The following is a 16,668-nucleotide window of genomic DNA, read 5'->3' as shown; positions in this document are numbered from 1 at the left end:
AAGTAATGGTGATTGGAACCCACCTCTGATCCATATGCAATTTACTTACAGAAATATAAGAAATAATTATGCAAGTACAGATAGTCTTTGACTTATGACCACAATTGGCCCACAAAATTTCTGTTGCTAAGGGAAACATTTATTAAGTGAATTTTGCCCCATTTTACAACCTTTCTTGCCATGGTTGTTTAGTGAATCACTGCAGTTGTTAAGCTACTAACATGGTTGTTAAGTGAATCTGGCTTTCTCATTGATTTCACTTGTCAGAAGGTTGAATAAATTGATCACATGACTCTGGGACACTGAAACCGTCATAAATATGAGTCAGTGGCCAGGTGTATTAATTTTGATCATGTGACCATGGGGATGCTGCAACAGTTGTAAGGGGAAAAAATGGTCATAAGTCACTCTTTTCAGTGCTGTTGTAACTTTGAATGGTCACAAAATGAACTGTTGTTAGTTGAGGACAATCTGTATGCATGAAGAAATTATTCCAAGTTGCCATCCCCAGACTAAAAAATTCTGATGCCCAGATTTGTAAAAGTAAGCATTGTAGAATCTTACTATTTTGCATTGAGAAAAGATTGTTACAATGCCATTAGAATCTTTTTGGGGGTGTTTTTAAAAAGTAATTTTATTATAGTTTTTGGAGAATTTGCATTTTTGTTTTTTGGGTTGTTGTAGGCTACTTTGATTCAAAGACTATATAAATGTTAAAACAAATTATATAAAATTACTGTCTGTATGTATTTGCCTCAGATAAAGCAGAGCTGATCTAGCGTTATCACTTACCCTTTCTTTGTTCTCATCCTCTAGTTCAGCATCAAGGAAATCCAAGGTTACAGCTTCTTGAAAATTGATGATCTGAAAGAATAATGCCAAAGTAGTGATGGGTGGTGTGAATGAGATGATAATTCAAGACTATCATCCTGTTCATCTTAAGCATGTCAAAACAATCCTTGTTCTATGCCTTGACAGAGTATTTTTTGCCTTCGAGTCAGTGTTTGTTTATTTATTACATTTATATGCCACCCATTTCCCTATCAAAAGTTGACTTCTAGAGACGGCCAAAACAAGTCCTTGCAGTTTTTTTTACAAGTGGATTGCCTTTGCCTCCTGCCTAGGGCTGAGAGAGTGACTGGCCCAAGGGCACCCAGCTAATTTCATGCCTAAGGCAGAGCTGGTGTATACATAGTATAAATGCTGTTATAAAATAAGTTCAGTAATGAGACATGTTGACAGTTTCTAACTGAAACATTTTCTACAAAATGCAAATGTATTCTGTTGGGAGTAAATAGAACTTTTCCATATATACAGAAGAATCTCAGTGTTAGATGTAGGGGGAGCTATAGCTGGAAAGAATGCTTTAATTGTAAAATTAATTATTTTTCTGCAAGACACCAGATTCAGAGACAAGACAAGGTATCCTTACTTTAAAACAATATATTGACAATATAGGTAAGATAAAGGAACCAATCTGTCTCTTCCGCGGGCATGAAAAAATGCATGGATTGTGTGAGAACATTATATTGTACTTTTATTGATTTATAAAAAGTATATGATAAAGTGAATAGATTGATTTATACAATCTTATATACGAATTAGAATTAAAAGTTGTAGAGTGTGCTAGAAGTAGTATGTGGTGGAAGTAAAATGCCCTAGAACAGGGGGTGGAAAACGTAAACACTCAAACAGCCATTTGGACCTGTTTCCCACAGAAAAGAAAACATTGGGAGCTACAAAGGTCCTAATTGGAAGCCCCCTGTTCAATTCTGGAGCTGACCCGAAGTTCAGTTCCCTCACCGTAGAAAGCCCTATCAATTGTGGAGACAATTGGGAAACCCTCCCCTTGCCATAGAGTCTTCTCCTGGCACACTGTGCTTCTCCCCCCCCCACCAGAAGCTCCTCTCAAAATTGTGGCGTCAACCGGTGACGGAGCCGCAGCAGAGGGAGGAAATGTATACCAAACATTCTGATTCTAATCTGATTTCTAAGTAAGAAAAATGCAAAAATGAAACAGGACATCAACAGTGGAAATTAAGGTAGAGTTCTGCCAAATTACCGGGAGAAAGTTTTACTAGTCACTTTTCAATCTTTACTCCATTAAGTGTAAGTCTGAATGCCACTGGATCAATTAATTAATTAATGAAGAAAATAAGAGTTTGTCATTATTATTTGGGAGCACTCAAAACTAGTTAAATTCTCAAGTGTCCGGAAAGATATATTCTACTCATATGCCAAAATAATGTCTTCTATCTAGAGTTGAAAGAACAAGGCATACACACACACACACACACACACACATTTCTTGGGTGATTTTACTGTGCTGAGTAATTTGAACTTATTGATCAGAGTCACAGTGAAGTGACTAAATAAATTGTTATGGTTTCTGTCCATCTCTGCCACATCTGCCTATTAATAAGGCTGATGAACCGAGCCCGAAATTTCTACCAATGAAATGTATCTCATTCTGATCAATGCCATTTTTCAATTCCTTAATTTCTAGCTGCCCTTTCAATGACAGATTTATCTGACTAGTATTTGAGCTAGAAGCCTGTTCTTTTTATTCCATTCCGATGAATGCAGAACTTCTCCTGAGATAAATTAGCCCAAGGATTTAATCTACTCCTCTCTTTTTTGGTTAATACCCCCGAAAAAGTAATATCTCATAAAGAGGATCTAGCTAATTCTTTCCTATACAGTACTTACTAAGAAAGAAAGAAAGGAAGAAAGAAAGGAAGAAAGAAAGAAAGAAAGAAAGAAAGAGAAATCCATATATTGTATTGTCAAGATGAGCCAATAGGTGCTTTGTGACTCTCAGAAACATATTTTCTCTTCTACTTTAAGCACATGAGCATTTTTGCCCACAGTAAATGAATCCCACCACAATAATTTAAATAATTATTTAAACCCAAAATATCTGAATTTCACACTGCCCAACATCCTTAGTCATCATCAATGCGACTAAGTTAGAAAAACCATGTCTGTAAAGGCAAAGGGAATGATTAACTGAATGTCCAGTGAAGTAACTCTTGTCATTTACACATGATGCTCATATTATGGAACTTGAACTGAAGATTCCATAATCAGAGATGGCTTCTCTGTTTCCTAATCCAGTTAAACATCATAATTATGCTATGGCTAACTGATGAGATTATAGCCTCAAAACCCACTTTTTAAAAAGAAGGATAAATTATATATTTTGATATTAATGTAATTAGCTAAATCTTTGGCTGCAAACCTAATTTAAACATTGAAAATCTCTCACCCGTTATAATGCACTTTGAAATTATAATGCATTTAATAGTTAAATCTATTTTTGAGTAAATGACACCATATTTTGTCTTTATGCAGGGGGCCTTATGCCAAAAGTTGACTGGGCGAGGTTCCCAAGGAGGACACAGCTAATCAAAAGAGTAAGGCGGGCCAAGGCAAACATTTTAAATACAACTATCTCCTTCTAACCATCCCCCACCCTGAAAGTAGCTAAGCAATAAACCAAGAAAGCTGACAAACTTTAAAGTGCTGAACATGTTAAGCCGTGTAAAAGGATTTAAAGTATGAAAAGCAAAAGTTCACCACCATTTTTAAAAATTTTTTTTGCAGCAAACTGTGCTGTCAGATTTGGTGACAAGGATGTGTGGATTTCAAGGTGGCATGAAAACCAGCCCAAGGGTGGCAAATACAACCTAATAAGAGTGTTTGTTGGCCATCTCTGGTTAGAGACAGGCTTTGCAAGTCTGTTCTACTATTGTGGACATAGGGAAAGATGAATTTTCTGACAGAAAAGCTTCACACCTGACTAGATTAGAGAAAAAAAGTCCTGCAGGAAGTTGAAACCCAAGGATCTAGGAATGTAAAGGAAACAAAGGGGCAAAGAATGAAAGAGATAGATTGGAAGGGGTGAAGGGAGAGTTCACAAAGTCACAGCGAAAGGAAAGAATATGATGCTTAATTCATTAAAAAGTTTTCGGCCAGAGAATTTATGAGTGCTACATTTCACATATCCATTATCAACATCTGTGCCGAGCTTTGATTATTAGTCAATAATAAGTTTATGCAACCATACATCCTACAGAACTGATATTTTCAATTGCCAAGCTCACTTTCTGGCCAGCTAGTGGCATATGGTGATCAATTTGTGGCTCAGAGGTGGCTAAAATGTGAATGGTGCCTTTGTTTGTGACAGCTGTTTGCATACACTTGCAGTCTAATGGCAAATTGCCACCAATAATATTTCCACGCAATTCATTAATTCCTACCCGGGCAGTATGAGATATTCACCTCTGGACAGGCATATTCAGTATCCACATAATAGCAAGAATATCATTCCAGGAAAAATGAAAGAGGACAAGCTTATTGCAGTTTGGGGAAAAAATGGAAGAGCTCATAATGATAAAAAATGGAGAAAGAGCAAAAATTGTCTTTCTAACACTGTCTATTTTGTGGTTGCTGCTAACACGATGGAGTAAACGAATACAATTTTTCCCCCAATGATTTTGAATATACATTCATAGGCACAAACTTACCAGAGGTCGCAGGTTTGGATGTAGCAATACATATCCATTCAAGTCAATAGCAAATACATAGCCATTAGCCCCCAACTGGATGGAAAGACAAAAAAGAAAGGAAAATCCTCCTGAAGAGAAACAGATTACATCTCAAAAGGACAGAATGGAGTTGCATCAAAGCTCCTTTACCATGATATTCTGTGTCACCCATCTCCTGCTTTTCTAATACCCAATCCAAGCAGAGAATAAAGGTCCATCACTTTTTTAAAATTAAAGGAGAGGAGTTCAGTTTTCCTCAGGGATCATCATCAAAAAGATGAAAGGTGGTTGGGGGGTGTGTGAAGTAGAGAATTGAGGAAAACATTCCTAGGAAAACTAACACCCCTCTTCCTATCCCGCTTGCTTTTTTAAATGGCAGAGTTTGAGGAACATAACATCTTCCCTACTCACATTGTACCGCGGTGTCAGCTTCTTGATATCATTTAGAGCCACGTCAATCCCCACAACACCCAGGATGAGCTGGTTCTGAAAATACATAAACAACAATGACAATTTCATTCATTACATCATTCATTATTCTGTTATTTGAAATTGTGCAAATCGGGATGCAGACTCTATTGATTTCGACTGTTTGTGTCTAAGGCAACCCTCACCACTCTTTCAGCAGTCCTGACAGGGAATTCCAGCAGTTTTAATTCACTTGGAGGCCACTGATTTGAAGAAAGAGGATAGAGTATACCATGCCTACTTCGTCCACAGAATTTATTGGTTGTATAGTCAGTATATAACTATCAGCTCATATACTTTTACATTTTACAATTGAACTGTTCAAAAACTAGAGGTAGATAATAGGTAATTATACATGAGAAACTAATGGAAAGATCAACATGTTTTCACAAAATGAATTTTGCTCTAGTATTTGGGAGAAGATGTGTGAATTTCCTGAAGGGGGTTGGATGCAAGGTGAGCTGTGAGCTATGAGCTGTGAAAAAATAAATTTCCAAAACCTCTTCTTATAGCAAGAGAAAGTGTAAAATATCACAATAGGAGTGTCCGTCAGTTTTAATGCTGAATAGAGAGTTAGAGGACACAGAATACCAAAATGAAACCTAGGATATATCAACCATATCTGTACCACCATGAATGAGTTTGTCACATTTGTTCTAGTGAGTCAGTGGTTAGAATGCAGTATTGCAGGTTAACTCTGCCCACAGCCAGGAGTTCAATCCTGACCAGCTCAAGGTTGACTCATCCTTCCATCCTTCCAAGATTGATAAAATGAGGGGCCAGATTTTGGAGGTCAATATGCTGACTCGGTAAACTACTTAGAGAGGGCTGTAAAACACTATGAAATGGTATATAAGTCTAACTGCTATTGTTATTGATGCCTGAACTTGTTTGGCTTGGCAGTCCATCTTAAAATAAGTGGGTATCTTTTTTTAGAGCAGTCCAAGTGCTATGAGTTCTGGTGTACCTCTTCCAAGTTTACATCTATGCTCCAGTACAAATCTGAACTGTATGTTCTTTTCAATTGTAGGAATATTATGTCATGGTATTTTACTGTCTGCATAAGCATTTCTAGGTACATTAATTTAAATATGTCACCTGAATCTAGGTCATAACTTTTCTGTATATTAGTTATTAGTGGCATCCCAGAATTCTCTGGAGTTGTATTTTTCTTCTAATATTCCAGCAATTCTGAAAACTGGACATAAACAACATCCAGTGAAAGGAAATCAGAAGAGAAGAATATTAGGGCTAGTAGAAACACTCCCTGCCTCCAAACCTCTCCAAAGGGCAGATGTACTATATTTTTGGACAGCTTCAACTACATATAGAAACAAGGAAATTCATTGCCTTTTGTGCTGTGGTTAAACTGAAGAAGTGGTGTACTTTGGCTTGGCAGCAACTCTGTGGTTTACATCTTTTCCATTCCATTTAGGATAATATAGGGTGGCTGTTATGGCTAAATTCCCACTATTGTTGCTCTGGATGAAATCTCTCTTGGACTATGTGTAAATAAGCTTACTTTTCCAACTATACTAGTGAAGATCCTGCTCTCAAAGTAATTGATTATGGAATTATCAACTGTTGATTGAGGCATTTCCTTTGTTATTATGTATGTTGGTTATTTGAAATTATTGATACAATATTAAACTAAAATATTAAAATTAAAAGTTCTATTATGTGTATGATGTGAAGAAGGTGATAGATCCTTTAAAAATAAATTTTAGTAAATATTTTTTTGTGGAATAGAAACAATATATTTAAAGAAAAGAGAAGGAGAAAAGCAAAAGAAAAGGGATAAGAAAATAAGGCAGAAATAAAAGAAAAGAGATAGAAAACAAAGAGATAAGATAAAGAAATGGATCCCAATTTTACAGCATTTATAAATGCATTTATATTTTATTCCCTCTCTTTAGGTTTTGTTGTTGTTAGTTGCGAAGTCATGTCTGACCCATTGTGACCCCATTGACAACATTCCTCCAGGCCTTCCTGCCCTCTACCATCCTCTGGAGTCCATTTAAGCTTTAAGGTTACATTGTGGAAAAAAGAGAGAGATGCCTGAAAAAGCTGGGGAAGATTGTTGCACCCCATTCCTATATGAACGTTGATGGAAATATCTAATTGCACCTACCAATATCAATATCCTTCAGTAATATTCTATTGGAGGTTTGCAAGGCAGAGCCAGAGAAAAATGCAGTCTGGAAGTGAGTTTCTTGGCCTGGTTTGTAGCTCAGTTTCAAAAAGAATATCTGATTCTCAACATTGTGCTTCAAGAGGACTGGACATCTTGCACTTAGGTTTTCTGAGTTATGGCATCAAACACATTAATCCTGGGAGCCATATCATAGAACTGGAGAAAGCAGGCCTTTTCATTGATTGATGAAAATGTATAGCCGGCCTTTAGTGGGTTCTTCTAAAGAAAAGTACCTTTTTCCCCCTTAAAAAAGACACCTGCAAGAAGTCACCATATCAACGACTAAATGGCGCAGCATGGGATGCTCATTTCAATGGAGCTGCCATGCTGCTTTATGAGGCCATAACCAGGCTCCCTGGAGAATAAATGGCTTGGTCTTTGGCCTTGTCACTTACCTAGTTGGGAAACAGATCATTGCCTGCTTAAAAGCAAGCTGACATAGAATGCCATGGCAGATCTATTGCTGCTAATAAATCTAAACAACTAGGGATGTAGGAGCATAAGGCAGATGAGACAGATTGCTGCCGACATGCTGTGAATCTACCCACTGGGGAGAAAAAGAAATGTGTGATCTACTTAGTGGCACTTGTTTGCCTTGCAATATAAGATGATAGAATATATAGCCACTGCATTTGTTGATGCTGCATTAATAAAATTAGCGATCATATTATTTGTCATTATCACATGCTCCTTTGGGCTCCCCATGAGAGGCCGCAGAGCCAGGTATTGACTCCTTTTGGGAAGACTAGGAGAGGAGGGGGCCATCTCATCTGCCTGTGTGTGTGTGTGTGGGGGGAGAATATTCCACAGGGTGGGGGCAACAGCACAGAAAGTTCTCTTCCTCGGCCTGCAAATTGGAGTTCTTTAACTGACAATATAATGGGACAAAAATGGTTCTGTAGGTAGCCTGGCCCTATTCCCTGTAGGGTTTTATAGGTCATAACCCACACCTTTAACTGAAGCCAGAAGCAAACTGGGCCTGAATGTGTCCTTCTTTGGGCGACTAAAATTGACCATGTGCCTGCATTTTGTAGTAGGTGAAGCTTCTGGATACTTTTCAAGGATAGCTCCATGTACAACATGTTGCAATAGTCCAAATTCCACATGATCAGGGCATGAGGGATGAAGTCTATAGACATATTCAGGAAAGGGCCTTATTTGTTTTGTACATTGATAAACAATAACAGGAATTGCAATCTGATAACACAGATGGCCATATGTTGACCATCCCTCAATTTCGGTCCAAGTGTATTTATAACGTATCATTACTTGCTCTCTATAATGTCATAGTTTTAGAAGATTCTTTTTCATGGGATGCCACAGCAGAGGGGAGCCACTAAAATAAGCTTAAATTATTACTCATGAAAAATATCCTAAAATATATATAAATTCATACCATTCATCATTTCAATAATTAACTCTAAGTTTGATAGCAATAGCATTTAGGCCAGGGGTGGGTTTTTGCCAATTCGCCCCAGTGGCGGCAGCGGGAGGCTTCGCCCCCACCTGGATGTGCGCAGGTACATGTGCGCAAGTGCATAAGTGTCATGAGCGTGCACAACCATGCGCACGCACACGAATAAACTAAATTGAAACCCACTACTGATTTAGGCCTAGATAGGATCTCTCCTGTTTCAATAATACATAATTTTGGCTTTTCCCTCAATAAACAAAATGTATCACATGCCAAACATATTCTAAGAAGCATCTCAAAGAGGTCAATTTCAATGTACAAATTTAATAAATACTGTATGATTAAACTCTTCCCATTTAAATAAAAATTTCAGCTTATATGAATGATGAAATAGGCATAACTGTGTTCAGTAATTTTGCTTGTATTCCAATACCCATGTTATCAAATGTATGAAATAATCAAGATATTTGTCAAAATAGGTTTGGTGTGAAAGGATAATTGAGTTTACCAGCAATGTAAATGAATGAAATGGAAGAGTTTTTTCTTACTTGGTTGTAATAATATTCCTTCACGTTTGCCATTCTGGACAGATTTAACATCGTTTATATGCTTACATGCTTTTACATTCCCTCCTCATACCTTCCCCTAAACTGTGATTATAAATGTTTAGGACAATTTCTTGGTGTATTATTTTGCCTGTTGTATTTTTTTGTTTGTTTCCTGTACTGTGGCACCAATTTATATACCATATGTAAGAGAATGTTCTCCATTATTTGCTGACATATGATATAGCTTCAAAATGATATTATGGGATATTACTGAGTATGTTTAAAAAAATTAACACTGCTCTGTCATACAAAAATGTTTGGGAATCTAACTATATTCTTTTTAGTGTATGAATATTGGAAAAGAACATGGTTGGTGGCTTACTAGAAGTACTCTAAGTGGAATCCCAGTCTTCTCCAATCTGGTGTCCTCCATGTGTGCTGAACGATGACTCCCATAATTCTCAAGTTATATCTGGTAAGCACCCCATTGGGAAAGGCTGTAGTATCTATTTAGTATCTTATTCTTTGTCTGTCCATCCATCCATCTCACAGAATGCATCAAGAAAATCTGATAACAATTTAAAAGCAATTTCAGGAAAAGATAATTTTCAGTTGAGGATGCTACTTGGCTGAAAATCAAGGACTAAATCAAGGAATACTGTGGATTCTTTGTGGAGCAGTTGTACAAAGCAAAGGGGATGAGGGTATGACAGCAACCACTCAATATGATTTTGGTGGCAGATTTTTGCAAAATAGGAACATACCTTCCATTCACTGCTCCCGCGAGACTGGCCATCATCAGTGAGGTTAAATACAGGCAGAGTGCCTGTTACCACTAAACCCAGGCCCTAAAAAAGTAACAACAATAACAAAAGTAAAATATGGCATTATCTGTAAGACCCTAACTGGCCAATTCAGAATTAGAATAGCATTTCTAATTCATAATATTGAAGAGTGGAGCAGTTAGACTTTGATTGGGAAGAAAAGGGGGAGAAGAAACCATCTCAAGATTAACAGTTTTGGGAATCTGAAGGGATATGGAACACTAAATGTATTTATCTAATTTGAACCATATTACAATGTATGAATCACACAAGCAAATGAAAGTGGGAAAAAAAAACTGGTTGCAATATTTCATAAAGCTGTTTTTCTTACTAAAGCGTCCTGATAGACATTGGTCCACTGAACTTGCTTTGCTTTATTTCCAGCCAAGACCATGGGCCTTCCTAGGACATTGAGATATTCCTGCAGGAAACAGAAGGAGACTAAAACTAACAACACATAACATGCACTCATCCAGAAACATGAAATATAGCAATATGTGTATATCATAGCATCATTTGTATAGCACGCTCACACCAGCGTATCTTTGAGGATTTATTCGTTTGACAATTTTTAGCAGCTTTCATATTGAGAAACAGCCAATTCCTCAAATGCCCAAAGCTATTTTTCTTCCAGTTGAAGCAATCCAGATGTGCTGAGCTACAACTTGAATACACTTTTATCAGCTGGAAAATATAATTATTGCAGTCCAGCAGACACTGGAGACACATGCTGAAGAAGACTGCCTAAGAAACCTATTTTGTCAAAATATTTATTCAGTCAATCTAACAGTTCTACCTTTAACTCATGGCGCAATTTAATCTAGTTATCACTAAACTTAGAAGCCTGGTTTGTTTCAGCTTAACAACCCCCCCCCCCAGTCTATAAATTGGCAGTTTCGTATGTTTCTATGGCATTAAGTCCAAACCAAGTTGTAACTGCACTGAAACTGCTTGGACTTCATCATAAAACAAGTGTCAATTATATAAAGTCTGCCTCTAAGTTTTATCATTGTGATTTATATGGATTATGCTTTTTGTCTTGGGTTTAAAAAATGTAGCTACAGGGTTCCATTAAAAGTATGTCAAAACTAATGACATAGTATTTACTCACTATGATTACCTTTAAACCAAACTTGAAAAATTAATTTTAGAAGCTGAACCTCATTTAAGGTAGTGCCAGAGTATTTTTAAATTGTGATATGATATAGTTTTATTATTGTCCAACTGCTGCAGGCTGGCATTGCTGGGGAGGACACAGGTACACATTTGAAAAACAAACAAAAAGAACAGATAAAATATCTCAATCCACATATTAGGAGAATAAGCATTCATATAAAAATCCCTTTTGAAAGGTATGCTATCAAAAACTATTTTTTCCATAAAGGGGAAAAACCAGACCATTGATCTCTGTGGAGAAAAAAAATGAGTTTTTCTATTGAATATAAAAGCTGGGGAAAGATATGCAATATAGAATTATTAATATCAGCAAAACTTTAAAAATGCAATATAAGTAGTGCTATATGTAGATGAGATTGAACCTTATTAATTCATCTATTTACAATTAAGAGGCCGTGATGAAATATGTCTTTGATAAATATGCTAAGATTATTCCCAAATCTTGGAACAAAATACTCAGAATGATCTCCGATATAAGCAGCTCACAGATGTATTGAATTCTATGTTTCTACTACTACTCATTTTTTTTTTTTTTACAAAATAATGACCAACATTTTGCGAAAAACATTTTTTTCCAGTTGTAAGCCATTCTTTGGGAAGTAGTTTCATGTTTGGAGGTACGTAATTTTAAATATTGACGGAGGGACGACGCACAGCCAGGTTCCAACAAAACAACTTGGTTTATTCAGGTCGACAGCGATTCAAAGAACGAAAACTCGCGCCAAGGTATTTATACTATTTTTTAACCAATCACCGGCCGGGGACGAGACAGCAACTGCTGACGTCAGTCCCACGGCCAATTAACAGTAACGTTAAGCCGGCAACACCCTCTGGGGCTCTCAGCCAATCAGAGAGCCAGAGGGTGTTACTGGCATCATGAATATTTAACCAATATTTAACACCCCTTTCCCCCAGTTCTGCGCATGCCCGAAACGGAGCATGCGTAGTCCTTAAGGTACGCTGGGCGGCGCCGGACCCGCCCAGATCTTCTCATTCCAGGGGAAGTCGTCGGCGGAGGAGGACCTCCTCGTGGTAGCTCCTCCCCGAAGGGAGTGCAGCTCCGAGGCACGCCATTTCGGGAAGGCCCAGAAGGCGGGCTCAACTGTAAAGGTAGGTTTGGCCGTGGGGGCGTGTCACTGGTCGTAGGAGGGACCCTCTGGGTAGTGATCTCGGATTGAGCTGTTGGGCCGGCGTCCTTGTAGCCGGGACCTGGGTAGGCAGGGCCTGGTGTGGCGAAGGCCCTCGTTTGCGGTCTTTCGGTTTGAGGACTTTGTGGTTGATACAGGAGGGGGCCTGGAGTGGCGAAGGCCCTGAGTTGCGGTCTCACGGTTTGAGGACTTTGTGGTTGGTGCAGGTTGAGGCCTGGAGTGGCGAAGGCTTCACATTGCAACCCCGGTACTGCGGTGTTGTCACCCTGGGGTTCGCGGCCACCAGTCTGCGACGGGAGACGCCTCCTTAGTTGATCCAGGTGGCGTCTCCATTGGGATCCATCAGCCAATTGGATCCTAAAAGAACATGGGCCGGTCAGGGCAACGACAGAACCAGGCACCCATCTTGGTTCCCCCGCAAAGGACCGAGCCCACACAGAATCCCCTAACTTAAAGGACCGGGGAGGGAGAACCCCCAGATTGCTCGGCTGATCCCCTGAATAGAGCGGGTGAAGCCTATCCAGGGGAGTCCGCAGGCGCCGGCCCATCAAGAGCTCCGCGGGGCTTTTGTTGGTAGCTGGGCAGGGGGTGGAATGTTGGCTTAGCAGGTAAGCCGCCACCCTCGCCTGCCAATCGCCCCGGTCCATGCGGCTCAGCGCCTCCTTTGCTGAGCGGACCGCCCGTTCTGCCCGGCCATTGCTGGCCGGGTGGTACGGGGCTATGGGCGCATGCCGGATCCCTTGCTCGGCCAAGAACTCCTGGAAGGTGGTGGATGTGAACTGGGGCCCATTGTCCGAGACCATCACGTCCGGCAACCCATGGGTTGCGAACAGTTTCCGTAGAGCCCTGACCGTACTCTCGGCTGTGGTAGAGCCCATGAGGACTAGCTCCACCCACCGAGAGTAGGCATCCACCACAACCAGGAAGTTCTGGCCGTGGAAGGGACCGGCGAAATCGATGTGGAGGCGAGACCATGGGCCTCTCGGAGCCTCCCACTCACGAGCAGGCCCGGCAGGGGGGTTGGGCCTGGATAACTGACAGGTCGTGCAGCGGCCTACATGGGCCGCTATCTCTGTGTCCAGCAAGGCCACCAGACATAGCTACGGGCTAACGCCTTCATTCGTGCTATGCCCGGGTGGTCCTTGTGGAGCAGATCCAGAACTAGTGGCCGGAGCGCGGTGGGGATCAGCACCCGATCCCCCCAGATGAGACACCCCCCGTGGAGGGATATCTCGGCCTGGCGATTTTTAAAGGGCTGGAAGCCCTCTGCCACTTTGTCTGTTGGCCATCCCCTTAAAACCCAGGAAGAGACCTGGGACAGGATCGGATCGGCCTTCGTGTGGGCCGCCACGTCCGTGGCGGAGAGTGGAAACCCGGAGGTGGCAATGGAGAGGACAGAGAGAGAGGGAACGGGGGCGGTGTCCGTCTCCGGTAGTGGGCAACGGCTGAGGGCATCTGCATGCCCCAGCTGTTTGCCTGGACGGTAGAGCAACGTATAAGAATATGCTGCGAGGAACTCCGTCCAGCGAGTCATGCAGGGGGATAAGATGGTGGGGGTCGGCTTGTCGCCCGCCAACAGCCCAAGGAGTGGCTTATGGTCGGTGACAAGAGTAAAGTGCCGACCGTAGAGGTAGTCGTGGAACCTCTTAATCCCGGACACTGCAGCCAGAGCCTCCTTGTCGATCTGACTGTAGTTGCGCTCCGCCGAGGAGAGTGTCCGGGAATAAAAGGCCACAGGGGCTTCTGAGCCATTAGGGAGGATATGGCTCAGGACCGCCCCTACACCAAATGGGGAGGCGTCACACGCCAACGTCAGAGGCATCCCATCATGATACTGAATGAGGACTGCCGATGACGTCAGCGTCTCTTTGACAGCCGCGAACGCATGCGCTTCGCGGCTTCCCCAGCGCCAGGCCGCGGATCGGTCGAGCAACCGATGCAGCGGCTCGGCTAGTGACGCCTTGTGAGGGATAAAGGGGGCGTAGAAATTGAGCAGCCCTAGGAACGCCTGTAGCTCCGCCCTGGAGGTGGGAGCAGGGGCGTTCCTAATGGCGGCAATTTTAGAGGGTGTAGGGTGAATGCCTTGGGCATCTATTAAGAAGCCCAAGAATTCTACCCTAGGGACAGCAAATGAGCATTTGCTGCTTTTTAATTTTAATCCCGCGCCCCTGAAACGACAGAGGACCTTCCTTAATATTTCGATGAGTTCTGAGCGGCTCGTTGCAGCGATCAGAACATCATCGAAATATGGAACTACCCCCGGAAGTCCATGGAGCAGGCGCTCCATGAGACTTTGGAAGATCCCCGGGGCCACGGACACACCGAATTGTAGGCGGCGACAACGGAAAGCCCCACGATGGGTGACGATGGTCTGGGCAGCCGCCGCATCGTCATCCACCGGGAGCTGTTGATAGGCTTGCGCCATATCCAGTTTGGCAAATATGCAACCCTGCCCCAAGGAATGGAGCAGGTGTTGCACAACAGGGACTGGATAGGGGTTTGCCTGAAGGGCCAAGTTGATCGTCGACTTGTAGTCGGCGCAGATTCTCACCGAGCCGTCCGGTTTGATCGGGAGGACTATGGGTGTCTCCCATGGAGCATGATCAACTGGCTCGATGACACCCTGCGCCAATAATTTGTCAAGTTCGGCGTCAACCTTGGCCCTTAAGGCAAAGGGCACCCTGCGGGCTTTCAGCCTAATGGGAGCAATCTGAGGATCCAAACTAAGGGAGATGGGGGTTCCCTTGTAGCACCCGAGCTGTCCATCAAACACATCAGAGAACTCCTGTAGGACGTCCTCAATTGAAGAAGAATTTACCCGGTGCACCCCCCCAATGGACAATCCCAGTGCCGGAAACCAGTCAAGGCCAAGAAGGGCCGGCAAGTCATTCTTTACAATGATGATAGGTAGCTCCCCCTCAAACTTGCCATACTTAACAGGAATAGGAAAGGATCCCAGAACAGGGATCAACTTTCCCTGGTAGTCCCTTAAGAGTACCCGGGATGGGGCTAACTTAGTTTGGGATACTGTAGGGCAGAGGTGGGAGAACATGTCCCAGGACAATAAAGATCGGGAGGAGCCAGAGTCCACCTCCATTTGGCAAGGCTGACCTGCCAGGTGGACATTGGCTGTAATTTTGCGGGATCCCGAGGAGGCTTGATTGATGGAACTTTCCACTTCTTGCGGTTCGGACACATTGTGGCAGTCGTCTCCTCTGCGAGTTGGTTTCGGTGGCTGCTGGCGGCGCTGCTGCGACTTGGTTCTCTCATTAGCTTGAAAGAAGGCAGGGGCCGGCAAAGAGGCTCGGCAGACTTGGGCGATGTGCCCCTGCCTCTGACAGCGGCGGCAGATTGCGTTTCTGAATTGACAGGTTTGGCGGTCGTGTCGGCCTCCGCAACTAAGGCAAGACACCTTGGAGTTTTGCGGTGTGGCGGCTGATGATGCAGGTTGCTTCCGCCTCGGTTGGGCACGGACTTGGCCGACGTTGTCGGGCTCCAGGTCCTCAGAAGGTGTAAAATCATCATAGTCAATGTCATGTACTTGTGAGGCCGGTGGATTGAACGGAACGTGCCCTGGTGTTTGAGATGACAGCTGTAGCCGCTCCAAATCAGCTGTTGATTGCTCAGAGAGCTCAGCTGCTCTGGCGATCTCTACTGCCTGGAGTAGTGTAATGTCGTGATGACGGAACATGCGGCTTCTTAAGTGTACATCCCGCACTCCGCACACGAACTGCTCGACTAAATTTTCTTCGAGGTTTGAAAAATCGCACTGGGCCGCCACAGTGCGTAGGGCTTCTAAAAATTGACTAATCGACTCCCCCGGCTTCTGTACTCTTCTCCGGAACGCGAAACTGCGGGCAATTTTGGAAGGCGTTGGGGCATAGTGCCCCTTCAATTTCGCCATCAAGTTGTCCCAGCCTAACTTGTATGCCGGTCTGGGAGCAGCCATAGCTCTGGCTGAGGCGAACATTGAGGGTTTGCAGCATGATAAAAAGAAGCTGCACTTCTCCTCATCTGTTTGAGCCTGGTTTTTCGTGGCGATTAAATAAGTTTCAAAACGCTCCATGAATCCTTCCCAGGATTCGCCGGCGGAGCCAAAAGGAGCGAAAGGCGGCAAGGAATTCATATTGATTAAAAGTTCGGCAGGCTGAAGTGTTAGGAGCGGAAGGAAGGAGGTCGTGACAGGAAATTCGTGACAGGAATTTTTCCTCAGCGTTCGGTGCCGGCGCGAGTAGCGACTTATGGCAGCTAGCTGATAGGACCTCTCTTTCTCTTTAACCTAGGCTTGCGTGGAATCGCTATATCCCACCCTCGTCGCCAGTTTTAAATATTGACGGAGGGACGAC

At 42.6% G+C, this 16,668-nt stretch overlaps 1 protein-coding gene across 2 annotated transcripts in view; it reads right to left on the bottom strand.

Annotated features, from left to right (window-relative positions):
* Window positions 1-16,668, bottom strand: part of CACNA2D2 (calcium voltage-gated channel auxiliary subunit alpha2delta 2) — a 621,934-nt gene that overhangs the window by 42,208 nt on the left and 563,058 nt on the right. For both annotated transcript variants that reach the window (XM_087709243.1, XM_087709244.1), the window contains exons 15-19: window positions 10,330-10,419; window positions 9,939-10,022; window positions 4,962-5,036; window positions 4,530-4,604; window positions 793-864 (exon numbers count right to left, since the gene is read on the bottom strand). In XM_087709243.1, coding sequence (XP_087565369.1) covers window positions 793-864; window positions 4,530-4,604; window positions 4,962-5,036; window positions 9,939-10,022; window positions 10,330-10,419 — 396 coding nt within the window. The remainder of the gene's footprint in view (window positions 1-792; window positions 865-4,529; window positions 4,605-4,961; window positions 5,037-9,938; window positions 10,023-10,329; window positions 10,420-16,668) is intronic.

The sequence above is a fragment of the Thamnophis sirtalis genome, unplaced genomic scaffold (assembly GCF_051295495.1).
Source record: "Thamnophis sirtalis isolate CommonGarterSnake01/CBP01778 unplaced genomic scaffold, rThaSir2_p1.2 scaffold_3, whole genome shotgun sequence".
Lineage (NCBI taxonomy): Eukaryota > Metazoa > Chordata > Lepidosauria > Squamata > Natricidae > Thamnophis > Thamnophis sirtalis.
This window is presented reverse-complemented; position numbering and strand designations above follow the sequence as displayed.